Source organism: Lotus japonicus, chromosome 5, assembly GCF_012489685.1.
Source record: "Lotus japonicus ecotype B-129 chromosome 5, LjGifu_v1.2".
NCBI classification, from domain to species: Eukaryota; Viridiplantae; Streptophyta; class Magnoliopsida; order Fabales; family Fabaceae; genus Lotus; species Lotus japonicus.
In genome coordinates, this window is record NC_080045.1 from 53902298 (window position 1) to 53925681 (window position 23384).

The 23384-nt window shown below is 38.1% G+C and overlaps 2 protein-coding genes across 3 annotated transcripts; both read left to right on the forward strand.

Annotated features, from left to right (window-relative positions):
- Window positions 1-1251: 1251 nt before the first annotated feature.
- Window positions 1252-12264, forward strand: LOC130717066 (rhodanese-like domain-containing protein 6). Its single transcript, XM_057567172.1, has 9 exons — window positions 1252-1572; window positions 1662-1826; window positions 2167-2272; window positions 2432-2612; window positions 2770-2851; window positions 3151-3233; window positions 4292-4424; window positions 10859-11024; window positions 11193-12264. The coding sequence occupies exons 1-9, from the start codon at window positions 1396-1398 to the stop codon at window positions 11939-11941; spliced, it is 1842 nt and encodes a 613-aa protein (XP_057423155.1). The 5' UTR covers window positions 1252-1395; the 3' UTR covers window positions 11942-12264.
- A 729-nt stretch (window positions 12265-12993) lies between these two features.
- LOC130718415 (intermediate cleaving peptidase 55, mitochondrial) lies at window positions 12994-23085 on the forward strand. Of its 2 annotated transcripts, none has more exons than XR_009012621.1 (14): window positions 12994-13148; window positions 13297-13374; window positions 13990-14253; window positions 14677-14769; window positions 15005-15211; window positions 15360-15463; window positions 15640-15706; window positions 15780-15887; window positions 16910-17002; window positions 18779-18869; window positions 19017-19082; window positions 19996-20051; window positions 21223-21283; window positions 22570-22649. XR_009012621.1 is itself a non-coding variant. In XM_057568999.1 (14 exons), the coding sequence occupies exons 1-14, from the start codon at window positions 13098-13100 to the stop codon at window positions 22681-22683; spliced, it is 1458 nt and encodes a 485-aa protein (XP_057424982.1). In that variant the 5' UTR covers window positions 12994-13097; the 3' UTR covers window positions 22684-23085. The 2 variants fall into 2 exon arrangements, 1 of the variants encoding a protein (XP_057424982.1); XM_057568999.1 differs by having other exon boundaries at window positions 19017-19087; window positions 22570-23085.
- The last annotated feature ends 299 nt before the right edge of the window (window positions 23086-23384 follow it).

Genomic DNA, 23384 nt, shown 5'->3' on the forward strand with positions numbered 1-23384 from the left:
TAGGTGCTTATCTTTATGTCGCTTCTGAGTTTGTTGCAGTCCCATACAATTCAATAGTGGTAGGTTGCACACCACTACACCAGATTGGTATTGAAGAAGAGATATTTGAAAGAAATATGTGAATATATAGTAGATATTGTGTTTGTTATGATACTGAGAGGAAAAAAAAGTTAAGAAGGTGAAAATTTATTTTAAAAATACAAATTCATTTTTAGTGAATGATTCACATATTTACTCTATTTGCGTTGAAATTGTAACAAATTGGGGGTTGCACTTATGCCTCTTTTCAAACTCTAACTCTATCACATCTTGTGACAAATAGAGCTTCACTATTTGCCTTCACTCTTGGCCAATTGTTTGGATCAATAGGATATCATAATGTATTTCTAGGTAACACACACATATATATATATATATATGCTTGTTTCTTTCATCATAACATTCAAGCAAATAGACTTATTATTGACATCATATTTGGGGTGTAAATAAGCGTTTTATAATTTGATTTTACATGAATTTTTTTTGTCAATTCTACAAATTTCTTCTGAATTGTGAAACCATTATCACACTTGAAGATCATTAACAACCAATCTAATTACATGCACCTTCATAATAATGCACTGCTTCAATTTAGTGTTCCATTCATAATATTGAAAGTACACAGTCACCACGAGTTTGTATTCTGAAAGACTTGCAGAGTCGTATAGGGAGCTTGAAATCTTCATAGAAAAAGAGAAAGAAGATAAGACATTCAACAATCTATTTGAGTTGGATGTGTCTTGGAAGTTACCATTTTAATTATGAGTTTGATTTCGCTTATCTTGATTCATATTATGACTTTAGATCTTGGGGTGAACTACTTTGTATGTTTGCTTGTGATCATCTATCTGACTCTTTAGGTTAGAAATGACTGAAATGTACATAACCTACCCAAGAACCTATGGTTGGAGAAAAATTTGTATTACTTGCTTATGAGTTGCTTATATCATACATGATACTATATGTCCACATGAATACTGTTAAGAATCTAAAATAAGATCTCATGGATGAATTCTTAAAACTATTAATGTGAGACCAAAATATCACGTATGATATAAGCAACTCATAAGCAAGTGATGCATATTTTACTCAAATCACGAGTTCTTATTTTATACTTATATATTCATTGATGAATGAGGGCTGAAATATGAATTTTTTAATCTAAGAACTAAAAAAACATGTTTTTCATGAGACTCCCACAGTCCCACAGATTTAACCAATGGTTGGGGATGTAAACCGCGGTTAGGCTGTAGCACTGGGTAGCATTACCGTGCACCCGCAGTAGAGAAATATCGCCTCCCACTTTCACCGCGCAAACTGCGATTGAGCCGCCACAAACAAACCCTCACCACCACCATGGAAACCATGTCCGGCGACAAAACCATCGCGACGGAGCAATACGGTGTCCTCCTGTATTACAAGTACGCCGAGATCCCCAACCTGAACGACGTCGTCACATTCTACCGCTCCAACTGCTCCTCCCTCGGCCTCCTCGGCCGCGTTCGCATTTCTCCCCACGGCGTCAATGTCACCGTAATCCCCCCATTCCTCACTCGCTTCCGCTCCATAATCTCTCCATTTTTCACTCTCAACTCAACTCACCCCTCTCTGATTTTCTCTAGGTTGGTGGCAACTTACACTCTTTGGAGAAACACATTGAAGCCCTCAAGTCCAACCATGACTTATTTGAAGGAACTGATTTCAAGCTTGCAACCTGTCATCACCCTTCAAATGACAAGGTTGCTGAGGAATCTGGTTTCACTTCACTCTCCATTCGGATCGTCAAGGTCGGTTTCTATGCATTTATTTACTAACCCTTGTTTTTATTGTATATAAGTCCGTTTGGGAAAACAGCTTAATTAAGCGCTTATGCGCTTATTCATAAGCTATTTTAAAAAGTTTATTGAAATAAATTGAAAATAAGCTATATTTAAGCATAAGCTTTTTTTCATAAGCTATCCTGAATAGCTCATGAAAATAAGCTCAAAACAGCTTATGGTAGGACCATAAGCTGTTTGCATAAGCTCTCTCAAACACTGGCATAAGCGCTTATGCTATCAGATAAACTCAAATAAACTCTTCCAAACGGGGCCATAATGTTGTCTTATACTTCTTCTGTGTTAATAGGAACTGGTTACTCTTAGTTCTCATCCACTTTTGAAGTCGCCGGAAATATCAAATGCTGGAAAACATCTATCTGCCACTGAGTTCCATTCTTCACTTCACAATGCTAGTAAGCTGCAATAATTAAATACCATTGCTGTATATGTTATATTTTCCATTAGTTCAGTTTTGCTTGTTCTTGTTTATTTGTTCACATTTGTGTTTTAGTCTCTAGAGGGTTTGGTTATGTTTAGGGAATTTTTATTGAAATATGAATCTTCTTTTGTAGACAGTGAGAGTCCGGAAAAGAGCCTTGTTTTACTTGATGCGAGGAATCTGTATGAAACAAGAATTGGGAAATTTCAGGCACCGAATGTTGATACTTTGGACCCGCAAGTTAGGCAGTATAGTGATATGTCGTCATGGATAGATGCTAATGGTGAGCAGTTGAAAGGCAAAAATATCCTCATGTATGTTCTCCTTTTAAAACTCTTTGGGTTGGGGGGTTGAATTGAGGTTCATTGGTTGCATTCTTATACTAGTGTGATATAGTAAATATTGCTTTCATTTCTGTGTTTGAGTAACTTATAATTACCCTTTGTGTGTAATTTCACTTATTGGTTACAGGTATTGTACCGGTGGAATTAGGTGTGAAATGGCATCGGCATATATTAAGTCAAAAGGTGCTGGGTTTGAGAATGTGTTTCAGGTAAACTACTGAATTTCTCTTCTCACTACACATCCATCTTTTGGAAGGGAGAAGAAAATTTCAATAATATGTCATGGATTTGTATTATATTCATTAGTTTTTCCATATTGTTGCATCGGCAGAAAAGAACCTACTAAGTCAGGACCTTGGTATCAGTTTGCAATGAAATATGATGATCTTTGAGTTGGGAGATCTTGTGTTAGTCTATCCTTCTATAAGAAATAGTCATGAAATATGGTAAAGAACATCTAAATTATGATTTATTAATAGTATTTCTTGTAATTTTGTATTAATTTCAGCTATTTGGTGGTATACAACGGTATATGGAGCAATTCCCAGATGGTGGTTTCTTCAAAGGAAAGAATTTTGTTTTTGATCATCGGTGTGTCTTTGTTAATTCTCTCATTTCTTTCATGTATGAATTTATATAAATATCTTGTAATCTTGTCAGGATTGGAATATTGGTATTACATCAAATTCTTTTATTGCCATTCTTTGTCAATAAGAGTCATAATAATAATTTTTTTGAAAGTTTAAAGACAAGAAGACCTGCAAATGAAATTACTTAAGCTTCAGGACCCTCTAACCTTAACAGTTTGTATTTGGACTGATGGCATAATTAACTTTATAGGGTAAAATTGAATTTGTGATCTGGTCTTGGTCGGTTGGTTCTTTAGGTCCTTCACTATCAATCATGTTCTTTTTTTGCCCTTGATATTGATTCTCTTATGTTTTTATTATGAATGAATAGGTGATCTTGCTAGATTATTTCTTGTTAATTTTTTTTTTCTGATTTTGGTGTCTTGTAATTAATTACTCCCTCCGTTCCTATTTATAAGAACCAAATAGAAAGTGCACTTGGTCCTTTTTATAAGAACCAACTTGGTGTTTGTGGAGAATTAATTATTTTTAGACAAGAATGCCCTTATTTAATTGAATTTCTCTCTCTTTCCACTTGCTATAGCATTAATGATGCATAGAAATTAAGAATAATGGGTGGAGGGTAACTTTGAAAAGTTGATATAAATTGAGAACAAATTTAATGCAATTATCTAGATTAGCTAAATTTCTTAAAGGGTGTGAAGTGGTTGTTTGATTCTTATACTAAGGAACGGAGGGAGTACCTTGTAGGATTTACATCCAAATTTTCGTTTTCTTTGATATTGAAGTTTTTTGGCTTTTTTTGGGAAACTTTCATTGCTATTGTCATCAAGTCACCTTTATTCCTCTGTTTCTTATAGCTCACAATTTCCAGACTATTAAATTAGTTTGCTTATCTTATGTTAAATTTCATCGAATAACTTAATCTAAAATTTATCCATGTAAGTGTTAAATCCTCCCAGACAAGTATCTTGAAACCTGGTCAACATAATACATAGTATTACTAGTTACAACAATATAGTGAAATGTATCCTTATATCATTTCTTCTGTGGCTTTAGGATATCAGTTGGAAGTTCAGATGCTAATATTATTGGTACCTGCCTTATTTGTCACTGCTCATTTGATGATTACTCTTCACGCTGCCGATGTACGCATTGCAGAATGCTTGTCTTGGTTTGTCATGGTTGCCAGGTATAACATTTATAATATCTGTGCCTGTTGGAAACCCAACAATCTGGATTCAACAATGAGCAGAAAGAACTCAAAATAACCAAGAAATGCAGTTGATTGTTTATTGAAAGTAAATGGAAAAATACAGAGAGGGAGTAGTAATCCCAGATTCTGACCAGAGCTCAGCTCCTATAGGAAGCTCATTGCTTCCTATTCATTCTAATTCCTCGAATGATCAAAAGATACCCTCAACCTCTCACTCTATTCCTTAATATCTAGACGGTTACAACCAACTCTACTGTGGGGTCCTTAATTCTGATTGACCTTCCTACCCTTTCTGGAATATACCTTCCACACCTTAGGCCCAGCTGATCCATGTAGTGCTAATGGGCCTTCCACTGGATCGCAGGTCCTAACAACACCCCCTCCTAAAACAGCAACCTTGTCCTCAAGGTTGAATGCAGGAAACTGACTGCTGATTGTGAGTGTGTCTTCCCAAATAGCCTCCTCTTCAAGCTTTCCTTTCCAATGCACCAACACTTGGTGAACCTCAGCGCCCTGCTGTTGCACTGTACGCGTTGCCAGAATGTTGTCAGGTTCAATCAGATCAGAACTTTCTCCTTCCAATTGCGTAGGAAGTTCTTCCTCCTCTGTGTACTCCCCTACCGCTTTCTTAAGCAAAGAGACGTGGAATACTGGATGAACTCGGGAACCTTCTGGCAATTTCAACTTGTAAGCCACTGCTCCTATGCGTTCTATCACCGGATACGGCCCATAATATCGAGCAGCCAATTTCGCGTGAACTCGAGTCACCACCGATTGTTGCCGATGGGCTCTTAACTTAACGAAGACCCACTCCCCAATGGCAAACGAGCGGTCCACACGCTTAGCATCCACCTGCGACTTCATACGAGTTTGGGCTCGCAGGAGCTGAGTTTTAAGTTGCCGGAGAGCTTCGTCTCGATCAACCAGCTCCTGTTGGACAGTGGCGACGCGCGTTTCTCCCAATCCCCATCGCGCGAGAGCGGGAGGCTTGCGGCCATAAACAACTTCAAATGGGGTGAGCTGGGTCGCGGAATGGTACGTGGTGTTGAACCAGTACACCGCCCAGTGCATCCACATAGCCCAGGTCTTAGGTTGATCAGCGGAAAAACACCGAAGGTAGGTTTCAAGGCAACGGTTGGTCACCTCCGTTTGCCCATCCGATTCCGGATGATACGCTGAACTGAGCTTCAGTTGTGTCCCTTGGAGCTTGAAAAGCTCTTTCCAGAAGTGACTCATAAATATGGGGTCGCGATCGCTTACGATTGTGGACGGAATTCCATGTAAGCGTATAACTTCCTTGGTGAAAATTTCTGCAATGCTACGAGCTGTATAAGGGTGTTTCAGAGGAATGAAATGGCTGTATTTTGACAAGCGGTCGACGACGACAAGAATCGCCTCATAGCCCCTCGATTTTGGAAGTCCTGTGACAAAATCGATTGAGATGTCTTCCCAAATCCGCTCAGGAATCGGAAGAGGTTGCAGAAGGCCCCCTGGAGAAGTAGCAAGATACTTTTGTCGTTGGCAAATGTCACAACGTCGAACAAATTCCTGAATAACATTCTTCATTCCCACCCAGTACAAGTTGGCCGCTAACCTGCGATATGTTCGCAAAAAACCCGAATGCCCTCCCTGGGGAGAGTTATGGAACTCGTGGAGCATTTTTGGGATCATTTGAGAGTGCTTGGACAGGACCAAGCGGTCTTTGTAGAACAGAACACCCTGTTGGAGCCTGAACTCGGGGTGCGACATTAGGTCCTCTTGCTTCTCTTTAATTACTTGCTGTAAGTGTGGGTCAGCAAGGATCTCTTCTTGGACCTGACGTTGTTCATCCCAACTTGGGTAAGACAGCAGGGTCTGCAACTCCATTCCTTCTTGGATTCGTGAAAGAGCATCCGCTCCCCTGTTCAATTTTCCTGGCTTGTAGCGAATCTCGAAGTCATACCCAAGCAATTTAGCAGTCCAATTCTGTTGATCTCCTGTGGCCACTCGCTGCTGTAGTAGTTCCTTGAGACTCTTCTGGTCGGTAGTAACCACGAATCTCCTACCTAGAAGATAAGGCCGCCAATGTTGTATGGCCAACGCGATTGCCATCAGCTCCTTGTCATACGCTGATTTAGCCAAATTTCTCACCCCAAGTGCCTTGCTATAATATGCTATGGGATTCTTTCCCTGCATCAGGATTGCTCCTAATCCCGTGCCCGACGCGTCGCATTCGATTAAGAATTCCTTCTCAAAGTTAGGAAGTGTCAACACCGGAGCTGTGGTGAGTTTCTCCTTAAGAGTGTCAAATGCTAGCTGTGCATCAGAGTTCCAGCAGAAGGCATCTTTCTTTGTCAGGTCAGTGAGTGGTTTTGCTACCTTTCCGTAATCCTGAATGAATTTCCGGTAATAACCGGTCAATCCCAAGAACCCTCTCACTCCTTTCACAGTTTTTGGGGTTGGCCACTCACGCACGCTCACTATTTTGCTGGGATCAACCTCTACCCCTTGTGCTGAGATCAAATGCCCCAAGTACTCCACCTTGTCACGAGCGAATTGGCACTTCTTCTTATTTGCGGTCAGCTGATGTGTGCGCAAGGTTTCCAGCACTGTGCTCAAATGTTCCATGTGAGTAGTCCAATCCTTGCTATATACGAGTATGTCGTCGAAGAAAACAAGGACATACTTGCGGAGCATGGGCCTGAAAACTTCGTTCATCAGACTTTGGAAAGTTGACGGGGCGTTCATCAAGCCAAATGGCATGACGAGGAATTCGTAATGCCCTTCATGAGTGCGGAAAGCGGTCTTGTGTACATCCTCTGCTTTTACTCGCACTTGGTGATATCCAGATTTTAAATCAAGCTTTGAGAAGAAGCTTGCCCCATGTAACTCGTCTAACAATTCCTCAATAACTGGTATTGGGAATTTGTCAGGTACTGTCACCTTGTTCAAGGCCCTGTAGTCAACGCACATTCTCCATGTTTGATCCTTCTTCTTGACAAGAATGACAGGGCTGGAATATGCACTGGTGCTGTTGCGTATGATCCCAGATTCTAACATCTCCTTCACTTGCTTCTCGATTTCATTCTTGTGCAGGTATGGGTATCGGTATGGTCGCACACTAATTGGTCCATGTCCTTCCCTGATATTGATACAATGCTCTTTCCCTCTACTGGGTGGTAAACCAACCCGTTCAGTGAATATGTCAGCGTACCGTTCCAAGACACACTTCAACTCTGTGTGTAAGGCTACTGGCAGAATTGGCTCTTCTGGTTGTTCAATTCTGCAATTCCCCACTGTCCGCAATTCCCCTTGTTCAGTTCTAGGGACTCTCCTGACAATGCTTTGAAGGGCTACTGGAGCTTCTTGCCCTGCTTCGATTCCTAGTAGCGTGACCCAATGTGTTCCATCCCAGAACTTCATTGAGCGTTTGCTCCAATTGATTAAGGTATCTCCTAGAGTCTTCAACCACTCAATCCCCAGCACGAGATCCGGTCCTCCTAACTCGAAGAGATATGGAGTGCATTTGAGTGAGTATGACCCGAGCTCCAACTTCACCAATTTGCTCCTGCCCTGGGTGTGTGTTCGATATCCATCCCCGAGCTTGATCGACATCCTGGGAGTGTCTTCGGTTTCCCATCCCATCCTCTGAACTAATTTTTGCTCGATGAAGTTGTGAGTGGCCCCACTGTCCACTAGTACTAGCACCGGAACCCCATGAATCTTTCCTTGGAGCTTCATGGTTTGAGGATTGGCATCGGGCTCGTGAGAGAGGTTGAACAAGCCCATTATGCTCAGCTCTCCTTCCAGATCCCCTTCTTGTTCTTCCATCTCCATTGCCAAAAGCTTGCTATCTTCTGCATCATCGTCGCCGTCTTCAACAATAAGCACGCGGAGCTGCTTATCGGGGCACTGATGCATGGGATGGTAAGGCCCACCGCATTTGAAACATTTCCCTTTTTGCTTACGGTCCAGCAGTTCTTGGTAAGTGAGGTGGGAAAAACCACGATCCCTTGGCCCAACACGACGCGTTTCACCTTGGGCCTGCTGTTCAACCCTTGGCCCATTTTGTCCAGTTTTTGTTACTGCGGCCCCATTGTCTTTTGCCCCACGTACCCAGATCCAGTCACTCCCTCCCGGTTTACTTGACCCGTTCGCTCCGGGCCGAAAACCCGGTCCGTTCCCTCTGGATCCCCGAGAATAACCCGATCCACTATCCCCTTTCACCTCCTTCTCTACCACACGCGCAGCCATCAACAGCTTTGATCGACTCATACCCTCCATTATCGCCAAGCTTCGAACCTTTCCCCTAATTTCCTCCTTCAATCCATGAAGGAAATACCCCTGGAATTGCTTATCAGGCAAACGAGGGATCTGGGCTGTTAAATACTCGAACTCGGTGATGTATTCATCGATCGACCCACGCTGACGTAACTCTGTCAGCTGTTCGTACACGTCGCCCTCCCCATGGCCACCGTACCGCTCCAGAAGTGCGTCACGAAGCTTCTCCCACGACAGTGCAGCATCGGCTTCCAGTAGTGAATTGAAGAAGTGGATGGTTGGGCCCTCCATGCTCAACTGTGATAGACTCACCTTCACCGCCGGTGATGTACCTTGCACCCGGAAATAGACCTCAGCTCGTGAGATCCAACCGGCTGGGTCCTCTCCGTTGAACATCGGCAGCTCTACCTTCTTGGCAGAGTGTCGAAATTCCAGCAATGCATCTCCCTGCAACCCACTTGATTCTCCGGCGCTGGGTATAGCTCCCATCGGTTGTGGTGTTCCTCCGTTCCTTTGATTCACGCTCTCTTCTCCGATCTGTACTGATTTTCCCATCGATTTCTCCAGCATAGCAACCAGCGTTGCAGGTAAGTCCTTGACCGCGGTGGTCACCGCCGCGAGAGACGATCGCATCTCCGCGAGCTCACCCTCCAATGCATCGACCTTGGCCTCCATCTTCTGACCGGTGTGCTTGGTCTTCTTCGGTGGCATTCACTGATTTCGGAATGGGTATCCGGCAGGTCGGACCAGTTTGTTGGAAACCCAACAATCTGGATTCAACAATGAGCAGAAAGAACTCAAAATAACCAAGAAATGCAGTTGATTGTTTATTGAAAGTAAATGGAAAAATACAGAGAGGGAGTAGTAATCCCAGATTCTGACCAGAGCTCAGCTCCTATAGGAAGCTCATTGCTTCCTATTCATTCTAATTCCTCGAATGATCAAAAGATACCCTCAACCTCTCACTCTATTCCTTAATATCTAGACGGTTACAACCAACTCTACTGTGGGGTCCTTAATTCTGATTGACCTTCCTACCCTTTCTGGAATATACCTTCCACACCTTAGGCCCAGCTGATCCATGTAGTGCTAATGGGCCTTCCACTGGATCGCAGGTCCTAACAGTGCCACCAATTTTTGGTCGCATGTCTCTGAGTTTCGGGAAAGAAGTAGAAGAAGGAAGTAGTGTAAATGTATCTTAAGATTATCAACATGTTTGGATGCAAACCAAAAAACACTTATTGGAGCTTATCTAGTGCTTTTTCTAGAAGATAAGCTCCAATAAATCCGTATCCAAACAGACTCTATATACTGGAGCAGGATTGTCTCGTGTGGAGGACACCTGTGGTCTTTAGACCAAAAAGTTCATATACTAGATCTACCAGTCTCAAACATTCTGCTGGTTTGGACTTTGGAGAGCTAAACTAAACAGTTTTGGGCTGTAATATATGCTAGTTTTTCAAATGCCCATAAACATCTAATAAAACTTGGTTTTGATTGTGTTTGTTTATTAACTTAGCCTAACTGAAATGTTGCTTTTGAGCCGGTTTAGTTCTAACTGGTTCTAGACAAAAATAATAATGTGACTCACTTTTGGTCTAGAATTTAAGTTTGTTGTTGGGAAGAAAGTCGGGTTTTTTCTCAAATGAGATTCATGAGGATTGTGCAAATCCTCTAGCTATTACTGTGGTCATTAGACCTCAAAGTTGGCCTTCAATCTACTTGAATTTAAATAACATTTATGCTGAAGTCCTACAACTTAAGTTAACTACATTGCTGAATTGGTACTTCTGTACTTGTTAGAAGCATAATATAAAATCATTCTTCTTCACCCAACAGTTTATGTTTCTGTGATAGTTGTTCAGGACGTAGTGTTAAAGCTTCTTGGACCAAGTGGTCTAATAAAGTTCAAAAATGCAAATAGCTATTGTATGAGGGGGCGTTTACTAATATAATATAAAATCTTTTATTTGTCTTTACCGAACAGATCAAACTTTTAAACTTTGAAGTAGTTGGTTCATGATAGTATTCTAGAACATCTATCCCTTCTTCACCATTGTAATTTCTTGATTTAATTATTTTTCTATTTTGTTTTCTGGGTTTTTTTTTTTTCCTCATTTCCTGCTTCTGATGTTATTGTGGTCTACCAGAATGAATCTGCACTGTATGTTTGTGAGCTATGCCAAAGACAGGGAAAGACTGTCAGGTCAAAGCAGTTAATTGAAAATGGTGAACCAGAACCATCATTACCAGATCTTGAGATACATAATTTTTCTTCAGACACTATAGTCTTACCTCAAGTGCCTAGAGAAGATGGTAAGTTCTGTGATCCTGATTGCTCTGACAAGTGACAAACCTTACTTTCACATGCCTTTCAACAAATTGTCACAAACATTTTCAAGTCTTATAAAATATAAATTGTTGGCAGCATTTATAGTTTATCAGAAGTTGTAATCCCTAACATCCTAATGAATAATGTTTCAGATGTAAGGACCTCAAGAAAACTGAGAATCTTATGCTTGCACGGGTTTCGGCAGAATGCATCCAGTTTTAAAGGAAGAACAGCATCACTAGCCAAAAAACTAAAAAAAATGTCTGAATTTATTTTTATAGATGCCCCTCATGAATTGTCATTCATATATCAGACCCCCATGCCAGTGCCCGACATGAATTGTGCATCGCCATCGTTACCTCCTAGTCCCCCACCTTCGCAGAGTTGCAACAAGAAGTTTGCATGGTTTGTGGCACAAAATTTTGACAGAAGCAGCGGTGTTGATTGGAAGGTAGCAGATGGCCCATTTGATCCGCTTCAGTACCAGCAGCAAACTGCTGGATATGATATTTCACTATCACACTTGAAGAAAGTGTTCTCCCAAGAAGGGCCATTTGATGGAATCTTGGGATTTTCACAGGGAGCAGCAATGGCTGCCTTAGTCTCCGCACAACAGGAAAAGCTAAGAGGTGAAATGGATTTCAAATTCGTAGTCTTGTGCTCAGGCTTTGCTCTACAAGTGAAGGAGATGGAGTTTGGTCCTATAAAGTGCCCTTGTCTTCATATTTTCGGCAATGAACAAGGTAAAGACAGACAGATAGCCAACCAAGCTAGCAAGGAACTTGCTTCTCTATATGATGATAGTTGTTCTGTAATAGTTGAACATGATTGTGGTCATATAATTCCTACTCGATCTCCTTATATTGATGAGATCAAGGATTTCCTAGGCCGTTTTCTGTAATAGGCCAAGTGAAAAAAAAAAACAAATTTTTGATATCATGTCTTCTACTAGCCAAAATTTGCAACGTTCCTTGATATCATGTCTTCTACGTGCCACCTTGCCAATAAAATTGCGCAGTGCTTTAAGGTTGTGCAATTGTGTCATTGGATATTGCCTCATTCAAATGCAGTGAGCACTACTTTCAGACAATACTTGGTAGAGACTGACTGTTGGAAATGGGTGCTTTGCTTTTGTCCTTTGCTCTGTCCAATATGAATTGTAGCTCTTAAATAAAACAAAAATATAATTAATATTCTCATTTTATTTAAATTATATATTAGATATTCCATATTCTAAATTTTTATTGTGTATGGATAAATAATTTAATTTGGCTTATGTCAATAAGTATTTATAATATAAGTTTTTATTCATAACTTTTTTATGAACTTTTTTAAATAAGTTTAAAAGAGCTTATAGAAATTTATAAATGTTTGCTGATAAGTTTGAGCTTTTCAAATGAGTTGAAAGGATTAGGTCATACATTATTTGTACAAGTTAATCGAACATAAAACCCCAAGTGGTTGGTTAAGTTCAGCATGACAGAGTTATGATATCTGGTATCTGACGCGTTTTCGGACTCATACTCTTGGAGTGAGTAAAAGTAACTTTATTGTGAGTGTTATTTGAGTCTGATTGCTTTCTTTGCCTTTGACTGAGACAACAGTCCCCTCATCCTAAATTTTCATATAAAAAATTAATCAAACATACGTTTAAAAGTGTTTATAGGTCTTAATATACTCTTGCAAGTTGTATGTAGTAATATATATATCCGTTCAAGCATAAATTACTCATTACTCATTGATGGAAGGAATGAACACATTACCAACCATAAACTTCTATGTTCTCATGAATCTAACATTGTCACTTGAGTTATGACTTATGACCACATTTTTAGAAAAGAAAAAAAAAACATTTTTAGACTTATTTTTAAAGCATTTATTTTTTTTTTCTCAAGTTACCCATATGTTCAATGCTCCATATTTAACTTTCAAAAAAATAAAAATGCTCCATATTTCATTATCAAGCGATAGAAAAACTTGAGGCCTGTTCTTTCTCTTAAACCCTTAAAACCTCTGGTATTGAACAGAACACGAAACAAGTACCATCGAAATCGAAGATGCAGGGTGTTGTACTAAGAAAGCTACCCAGGGCATTTGCATACAAACAAGTATGTCTTCCTCGTATTCTAGTTCAACTGGTTTTTCTCACCGGAATTTATATGATTGATTCTATTCTTTATGTTTGTTTGGCTAAATCAAGTGAATAATCCACTTGAATTCCTCTAACTACTTGGCTTTTGCAATTTCCGCTCGCAGGTTCTAGGTTTTCGTTCCTATTGCACTGAAAATGTTGTTGTCGATATTGGACAACCAACCTCTGCTTCTCATCCTCAGGTAGTAACTCTCTCATGTTGTTACCTCTTTTTTCTTTTTTCAGAATTTGATTACATTCTGATTTAGCAATGAAATTTTAGAAATCACAACACAAGACATGATAAGACTGTGTTATAAGTTATGACATATAAAAATAAACAAATTTTGCATTAAAAGGGCAACCTGAAGCTACGAAGCTCGTCGGAAAGGGTTCGACTAATTATGGATATATTGTAGGCAGCCTTAGCTTGAATTTGCAAGAGACTAATTCCATCACGCAAACATGTGAACTCCTAGTCCTAGTCACATGGTAGCAAGTAGCAACTTCAACCGTTGTTCAAAGACTCTCTATCTAATAGTATAAAATTTGCATGAAAACTCGACTTTTTAAGCAAGGGAGATGATTAAATGTTTTTAAAAGTTATAGTTTATTTAATTATTATAGCATTAGCATTTCCATTTGTATATGTATAAAATTCAAAGCATAAAAAAATGGTAAAACGTAACTAGGGCTTTGAGTATCCCAAATATTTATTAAGTTTCTGATATTCGTGCAACTATGGTTTTTTAGATTTAACTAGGATACGTTTTTCCAAAGTCAATTAGCATTTTTTCTAATGTTATGTTGTGTTGTAGCTACTAAAAGATGGTGAGATTACACCGCACATATCTAGTGAGGAATACATTCTAAGAAGAAAAAAGTTGTTGGAACTTCTCCCAGAGAAGAGTTTGGCCATCATTGCCGCTGCTCCAGTAAAGATGATGACAGATGTCGTGCCTTATACATATCGACAAGATGCGGATTACTCGTATATCACAGGCTGTCAACAACCTGGTGGTGTGGCCGTTTTAGGACATGATTGTGGTTTATGCATGTTCATGCCAGAAGCTAAACCTTATGTGTGTCTGCTATGATATCTTATACTTCTTAAGTATAGAACTTTCTTTGTTGTTTTTACTGGAAAATGTTCTGCAATACTTATTTGCTGTAAATTTGACTTTTATTATCTTAGTTGCATAACTTTGTATTTCACATCTGCTATTTGTTTGTTAAATGAATATCTGCTATTTGTTTGCTATTCACATCTACTTGCGTAACTCCTAGTCCTAGTCACATCTGCTATTTGTTTGTTAAATAAATATCTGATAGTTCAGGTGATTATTAGTGTGCCATGTTTTGAAATCTATTTAGTATTTCAATTGTTTTTCATGTTAGATTCAATCATCCTTGAAGTTGGTCATCATGTGTGTTTTTCTAATGGGACTTCTTCTAGTTATAAGATAAAGAAATAACTAACTTAAAGCTAACATAACTTTGTCTAGGATGTGACTTGGCAAGGGCAAATAGCAGGGGTTGATGCAGCATTAGATACATTCAAGGCTGACAAGGCTTATCCAATGCGAAAATTGCGTGAGGTGAATCACAGTTATCAAATATTAAAAACTTCTACTTTTATAGCAATTATATACTCATCTATTTTGCTTTCCACACCTGAAATATGTCCATTGATGAGCCTGCTAGTGCTGGTAGCTGGCAGCCAATGTTGCCACAGCTTTGCTGTCTAAAATGGTTTTCATCTTTCGGGTCAAATAGTTATTTTTGTTCTTTATAATGGTGTTTTAGTTTTAATATTTTTGACTGCTGATTCAGATCCTTCCAGATATGATCGGGGGGTCCTCAAAATTGTTCCACAACGTTCAGACTGCAACTCCAGCATATATGGAACTGGAGGCTGTCAAAAAGCTAGTTTACTGTAGCAATGTCAGGGATCTGTCTGTTTATACCCATCAGCTCCGATTGATAAAGTCATCTTCTGAGCTCCAGCTGATGAAGGAATCTGCATCTATTGCTTGTCAGGTACAATCAAGTCTACAGAATGGCTAACTTGTCAATGAATAAAATTCCAGAACTCCCAGTGAGGCTGATGTATGGATATTTGGTTAGTTGTTCATAGATGCAAAGTGGTAAGAGCTTGGTGATTGTAACATTTTTTGGTTTCAAATAGGCTCTTTTGTTGACAATGCTGCATTCAAAGACATACCCTTTTGAAAATATGCTTGCTGCAAAGGTTGAATATGAATGCAAAATGAGAGGTGCCCAGCGAATGGGGTGAGTATTTCTTTATTGAAGGATTTGACCTCTTCAGCAATTGTCATTTCTTTCTTGTGTTTTGTCATTGATAATTTAAGAAACTTCCACAAGAGCAATGGAGAGGTTCATTAAGCATTACTTGTGTCCAGAATTTATGATGTAATTTTTTTTCCTTCTTTTTATCTCTGTATCAGATTCAATCCTGTGGTTGGTGGCGGGCCTAATGCAAGCGTAATACATTATGCTAGGAATGATCAGAAAGTAAACTCATTTACTAAATGCCATCTCCTAGTATGTATAGTTTCACATTTTTGATCTTTATCATGTTTGGCAGATTAAACATGGAGACCTTGTTTTGATGGATGTTGGATGTGAGTTACATGGTTATGCCAGTGATCTAACTCGTGCCTGGCCTCCTTGTGGTAGATTTTCTTCTGCTCAGGTATTCATGATTTAATTCCTCTTAGAAATTCTATCTAGGTAATTCAGGAGAGGATTTATTTTCATTTTATCCTAGGCACTAAATGTATGTTTATATTTCTTCTTGATTTTTCCTCTCACTCGATATCCAATTTATTGCTTAATTAATAGCAATCTGAGAGTAGAAGACTGCATAGTCTCAAATTTCATTGCAGAAATGATTCCATGATGGGGGTATGATTGTATGTGTATTAAAATTTCATTTATGATTGTATGTATATTCTTCTGGGTCAGGTTAGAGCAACATGGAAGTGATGGAAATATGAGTGGGAAACTGGGAATCAGTTTGGGAGAGTGTATTGTAATAACCTGCAAAGATGGCAGGTGGAGCATGAACCTGATTCTGTTAGTGAAATGCAATAACAATGAGTTTGGATAATTGGGTCCATGATTAAACTTTCCAGAATCACTTCTCCTCCCTCAAAAGCTACACCTGATAGCTTCTTCCAGAATCACTTCTCCCTCCAAAACTTACGGGTCTCCAAACACACAATAAGAAGAGAGGAAACAAGGGGGGGAGGGTAAGGAAAGGGAGAATTGACAACGGAGGAAGCAGACCTCTGGCCGCTTACAGTCTCCGTCCTTTTCCTTTTTTGTTTTTTGTTCATCTTTAGGATTCTGGACAAATCTTTATTTGATGAACTGGTACTGATACACCGGCAGAAGAAGGAACTCAACAAGGTTTCTTCTATGAAACCGAGTTCTACTTCCACTTTGTCAGGATGGGCATTCAATTTGGGATAGATTTCCCCTCCCCTCATGGCTCTTTATGTAGGGGACCTAATTGGCCTAAAGCTTGCATCTGCCAAAATAGGGGACGTTATTATGTAACATCAATGTAATATAAATGTTCAAAACCTAGTTTTTGCTATGGATTCATGCCAGTGAAATATGAAATAAAATGAAATTGCTCATTCTGTATGTTGCTTTGTTCTTCTATTCTTAACACTTTTCAGATAAATGTCATGGTTACTCATATTTCAGGAAGAACTTTATGAGCTTATACTGGAAACAAGTAAGCGTTGTGTGGAACTTTGTAAGCCTGGTGTCAGCATTCGACAAATACACAACCATTCGGTATCTCCTTTTTCTTATCCTTTTTTCAGTTTTCCAGGATACGATAAAGATATTTTCTTTCTTGAGACTTTGCCTAATAGCTTAAGTTTTTAGGAGAACATGTGATTGGCATGGTATATGTTGCCCCATGCCTCTAGATAAAATGATTTAGCTTAAGGTTGTATCATGTATGGGCCTGTGATTGCTCATATTTCAACATGTGGATTTGCGTTAGAGATATATTAAAGCCATTTATTAGTCAATATTATTAGAAACTGCGTCTGTCTTCTATTGCTCTTATATTTTCCTATTCCTTATGGGCTTGAAAGTAAATAACCAGTACTTTGTCAAGTGCCTTATCAACACTTTGAAATTGTTTAGGAAATATTTAACATGTGAAATGTTATGGCAACTAAATAAAAATAAACGTAACATTAACAGCTAACAATTTACATCAACATATACTTCATAGTTCATAATAACATAGGACGCACACCTGCTTATTTAAATAAGAAAAATTGGTTGAACAACATTTGCAGTTGTTTCTGTTCTAGTAGTAGAAACTAACACTAGATTATGGTTTACCTCAAAGTTGGGTCCTGGCCTAATGGCCTTTGCAGTTATATTATGTGGGTACAGAAACACAGAATTCGTTAGAATCTACTTTTCATTTGAAACACATAAATCTTCTAAACACTGTCGTTTGACTAAGTCTTATTTTATTCTATAATCAGTTGGGAAGATATGACAGGGAGAGCAGAGGGAGTTTATTTATCTCTGGTTTCTGTCATAGGCTTGTAGAAAATTGTTATGTTCCCTCGTATAGGATCTAGTTTCCTGTTTTTCTTGTATTCCAATCCTTATAAAATAAGGGGATTGTTGAATGAACGTTATCAATAAAGAATATTTTCCTAAGAACCCTAAGGTTTGAAGAGGCTCTGTCAAGGACGAGCCACTTCTTCTTTCTCCAGTCTGGGACGCAAGAAGAATTATCTTGTGTCTAGACCCGTGACCAGATCCTACGCGAGGGAACATAACAAAAATGTCCAATAATGTATCTATTGCCTGAAGGTGAATTCTGTGTCACGATATTAAATGTAACTCCATTATATATTATTTCTGGATTTGACAACTAGCTTATTTGATGTACAATTTTTTTCTTCCTGTGATTTGTATTACCCCCACCCCCACCACCACCCCAAACAAAAATGAAAAGAAAAAGAACGATATTCCATATTTGCTTCACTTCACGCTATGCATGATAAACAACCATTCCAGTGTGCTAGTGGCCTGAATACCAATTTGATAATGATAGAAACTGGATCAGATACAAGAAGAAGAAAGGGAAGAACGAACAGAGAAAGGGATTCTCTTAATGTGAAATTAAAATGTGTTTACAAGTTCTAGCTTTCGAGAGGCTAGTCTCTCCCAAACTGATCCAATTTCAGAATGGCTCTAAGCCTCTAACTACTAACTGACTTTCCTATTTATGAGGAAAGCTAACTTCCCAGCTGTTACAACTCCCTAACAAACTAATAGCTGGCCCTCTAACTGTTTCAGAATAACTATTGGGTCCAACAACAGACCCAACAACCAGGCCCATTAGCTGGCCTGGCCTAAATCTAACCCTCCTTGATAGGAGGCCTACATTTATTCTATCAGATAAACCCTTCTGTTTTTGTTGTGTCCTCATGCCTTTTCTCTCTTGAATGCTAAATTATTGTTTATTCAACTAGCTGCTTGAAGTTTCCTTGCATATAAAAAATGTGAAACGTGTGAAATGGTTTGGTTGCATAGGTTGAAATGCTGCAGAAAGGACTCAAAGAGATTGGAATTTTGAGAGGTGCTGGAAGCAGTTCATACCATAAGCTAAACCCAACTTCTATAGGTAGCTATGTGCACCAATCTTTTTGCCGACATGCACGTTATGCATTAAAAACATGATTTGTTAGAGAATTCATAAGCTAGTTTGAAACAAAAATATGGTGATGATACCTAATAGAAAAGATGTATTAATCATATTTTATTGGTCCAGGTCACTATCTAGGAATGGATATTCATGATTGTTCAACGGTCAGCCTTGACTGTCCTTTGAAGCCAGGTGTTGTAAGTTGTTTCCTTGACTGAGCAACAGTTTCATTTTCTTCAATCTATTTTCTATAAATTTGAGATAAATTCTACCACTGGCAGATAATATTTAATTGTCTTCCCATAAAATCATGATGCTGTTGTTTTTGTTAAGATTCATATCATGGATAAATTGAAATAAAAGTAATCGTAAATTTTAGAATTTTAAATTTTATTAAACAAGAAGTTATTAGGAAATGTGTTTGCGATTAGTGTGATTATGGTGAGCATTTTCTGTTAGTTAGTTCTGCATATTGTTAGTTTGTTAGTTCTAATGTTAATTAGTAAGTTGAGGTGCTATGTTGATTGCTATATAAATGCCCAATGCTTCTACTAATATCTACATCTTTGATTCAATAATGAAGCCACCAACCTTGGTTGTACTCTCCTTCTTTCTCTGATGGGAGCTTTTCTCCTCATATCTATTTTTACTGAGGTTTTTCGCAAACTATCTTTAGGATAGCAATTCCCCTCTTACGTTGCAGATGTTGACTGAAATTCCATCCCCAGAATATAATGCCATTATAAAAGACAGTCTACAATTCTTACATTCTCATAACCAGATCAGACAAATAAAATAATAAAATACATAGATGAAAATGTTATTTATAGAAAAAAGTTGCTATTAGTTTTCTAAAAGGAAGTAACATGATGGAGAGAATAAATGCATTTTGCACTTCTAGTTCTACCAAGTCTTTAATTCAAAACTGATTTTCACCTAAGGTATCTCTAATAGGTCTTTATGCAAGTTTAAAAGGCATATTCGTCCTAAAAGTGTTCAGTTCTTTCAGTGGATGAACACTGTCACGATATGCTTTCGCGATGCCTATGGATATCATGCATGCCCATATGAGCTGACAGCCTGTTCTTTTTTTATTTCTGAGCAGGTAATAACTATTGAACCGGGAGTATACATCCCATCTTCTTTTGATGGTCCAGAGAGGTAAATATTGAGGTTCATTAAAGAACTTGTTTTAATAAATTGATATTTAAGAATTGATAAATCCATTTCTTGCTCCTTTTATGCAACTTTCCTGCTTTACCAGCTATTTCTTCAAATTCATCAGTTTTCTTTCACTGACCAGTTTCATGAATTTTGTCTTTCATTTTCCTTCCCGGTATTTGGTTGCATATGTATGCTAAAGCCTGAACTGGGATTGGATAACCCTGATTGCTTCTAATTACCAAGGATATTTAGCACTGATTTCCCAGAATGTTAATTATCTTTCTGTACTGTAAGGTCTTGTTGGATTCAATCAAATGGGGTGATATGAATGAGTTATGAGAACGAGTTAAGAGTTTGTTTGGTTGGAATTTGGGAATGAGATTAGTCATTTCCAAAGGAGTTCTTATTTCATTGTAAGAGCCCAAGAGGGACTAGCAATTCCCTCCAAATGGAACTGTTTTTTTCATTCCATCAAGACTCGAGGAAATTACCTTTTTACCTTATATCTTTTCTGAAAGTGCTAAAAACATCATGTCCAATCAGTGCGCATCATCATGGCCCCTACCTTCATCACCTCCCCAACTGCCACTAAACCTTCCCCATCACTAGGGTAGTTTTGTCATACAAAATGTTATATTTGTACTATTTGATCTGGCAGACCATGCAAAGGAATGGAATGATAGTCATTTAATCATATTATACATCCTAATGGAAATGGCTATTCCATTTCATTCTCACCCGCATTCTTATTAAAATCATTCCATTGAACCCAATGGGACATGAAGTTTTGAAAGTTTATTGTTAAATTATTTATTCCTTCTGTATCCAGTTCTGGATCTTGAATTTTTACTTTGGGAGTTAGGAATATTTATAAGTTAATCTGTTTTAGTTGTTGAATGACAAGTTGTAGGGCTAAAGTAATATGAATCTATTTATTTCTCGTCTGTATTCTACTTTACTTGTCATATATCTTTCTAGTCATTCACTCTTCATAACTTCGGTTACATTATGGGTTGATTGATTGATTGATCTCAAACTCACGCTATTTCTTTACCATATATTGATTATATTCCATGTGAGCATTTAAGTTGGTCTTCAATCTTGGCATTACATGTTTCAGTTTCATGTGCGATTGTAATCAATTTTGGAGGGTGTGATAACCATGCAGGTACCGAGGCATTGGGGTAAGGATTGAGGATGAGGTGCTCATCACAGAAACTGGTTACGAGGTAGTACTAGTAACTTTCGATCTAAAAGTATTGCTATTAAAACTAGTGTATCAATGGTGACAACTAAACTTCTAAAGGAGATTTTCTGATTGCACTTCTTTTGCACATTAAAATAATGAAGGGAAGGGAATGGATTCTCTCATGTTAAATTTTTTCATGACCTTGACAAGTGTTCTCTCTCTTAATTACAAAATTTTACTAGACTCTGACTCCCACCTATTTAGTGTTACTAAAGAGAGACAAATGCACAAAATTTTCAGTACACAAGGTCATGTGAAGTTTAACATGAGAAGATCGATGTATTCCCACAAAGATTCAAGGATATTCTTTAACCTTAAAATGAAAAAACTAAGCACTTACTCTTTGAAATTATTGCTAGCTGTTAAAAAAGACGATGATTCCTTGCTCAGCATCAGCTATACTTTCAACTAGATTTTAGCTGGAAACAAGCATTTATCCTTAATTTCAAAGATTAGTTCAATTGTAATCCATCAATTATTATAATGTGGGCCAGGGCCATTGTTTTCTAACTAGAAACTAGTGACTTGACATCAAATTATGTGATTGGTACTATCGAAAATAATTAAGGTACCGAAGTAATCTGCATGTGTAATGCTCCGGTACCTTAATCTGCATGTGTAATAATTAAGATAGTATCAAAATCTACTATAGATCCGTTTATTGGAGACCACCCATATATGAGTCACCTGCAGATTTTCATTCCTGCAAATTTCACGTTAGATGTATAACACTTGCGTGAGGTTGAGAAGTCCCGCATTGATTGGAGATATGACCAAACATGTGTTTATAAATGGTAGAACACCCTCACCTCTAGGCTAACTTTTGGGTATAGTTAGGTCTAACCCGAATTTTAAGATTTCAAAACTAAATCTCTTGAATGTTTAAGGACTTGGATGAACCGGGTTTACTCAAGTATTTTCTCTAGAACCTAATTGCTTCCATGACTATCAAAATAAACAATAGAAGCAAAAATCTGACAGTGACTTTTTCTTGATGTGTATGTGTAAATTTATGGACAAAATTTGGATTAAGTTTCTAAGATGCTTGTGTTGATGTTCACTAATAAAAACATAACATGTACATTATATTTTACACCTCATCTACATCTTTGAAAAGTTCACAGAAGAGGATGTGGTGGCTAAAAAATGAGATGTTATATTGTAATTGCAAATATTTCCACAAACACCTAAATAACTTTGCCTAACTTTTGAAACACACACACTCCTTCCTGAAGTTGAATTATTAACTATTATTATGCAATACAGGTCCTAACAGCATCAATTCCTAAAGAAGTGAAGCAAATTGAGTCCTTGCTCAACAACTTCAGTCATGGAATGGGGATGGATGCCCAAAATAACTTGAGAGCTACATCCAGTTGATGTTGCCCATACACATTCAAGAACCAGGACAAAGAATCCTTGAGATGTGCATTGCATTGTCATAATTCTAGGTAACTCAGAGGTCTCCTGCATAATAACTTCAACCCTGGCAACATGAATTCTACAATCTTGAAAAAGGGAGAGGAAGGGGAAAATGTATTTACTATATTGCCATCACTTGCTTTGGCTTTGGTTTTGGTTTTGGTTTGTTCCCCCATTTATGGTGATTGGTTGATTGTGGTGTTTCTTGTACGCAATTGTTTCTCATTTCTTGCCTGGCATATCATTGCTGTAAATGATTGATGATATTATAAGATGGCCAGCTGCTGTAATTTTTTCAAGAAGTTGGAATGTAATCTTTTACACAAACTTTGTGACAAATATAATAATAATCTTTACAAATCGTCTATGAGAAGATTTTAATAAGTCAACCACTTCATATATTAAAACATTTGAAAGCCTAATATATACTCCCTCCGGTCCTTATTATAAGAAACATTTGACTTTTTTGGTTCATTATGTAATTGATGTATCTAGTCTATATCTATAAAAAGATACATTAATTATTCTATGAACCAAAAAAGTCAATTGTTTCTTGTAATAAGGACCAGAGGGAGTATATAAAAAGGAATCAATTAGGTCAGTTAGAAGATTAATCTGGATAAATCATCACCCAGAGTCTCTGAGAGTTTTAGGAGTTT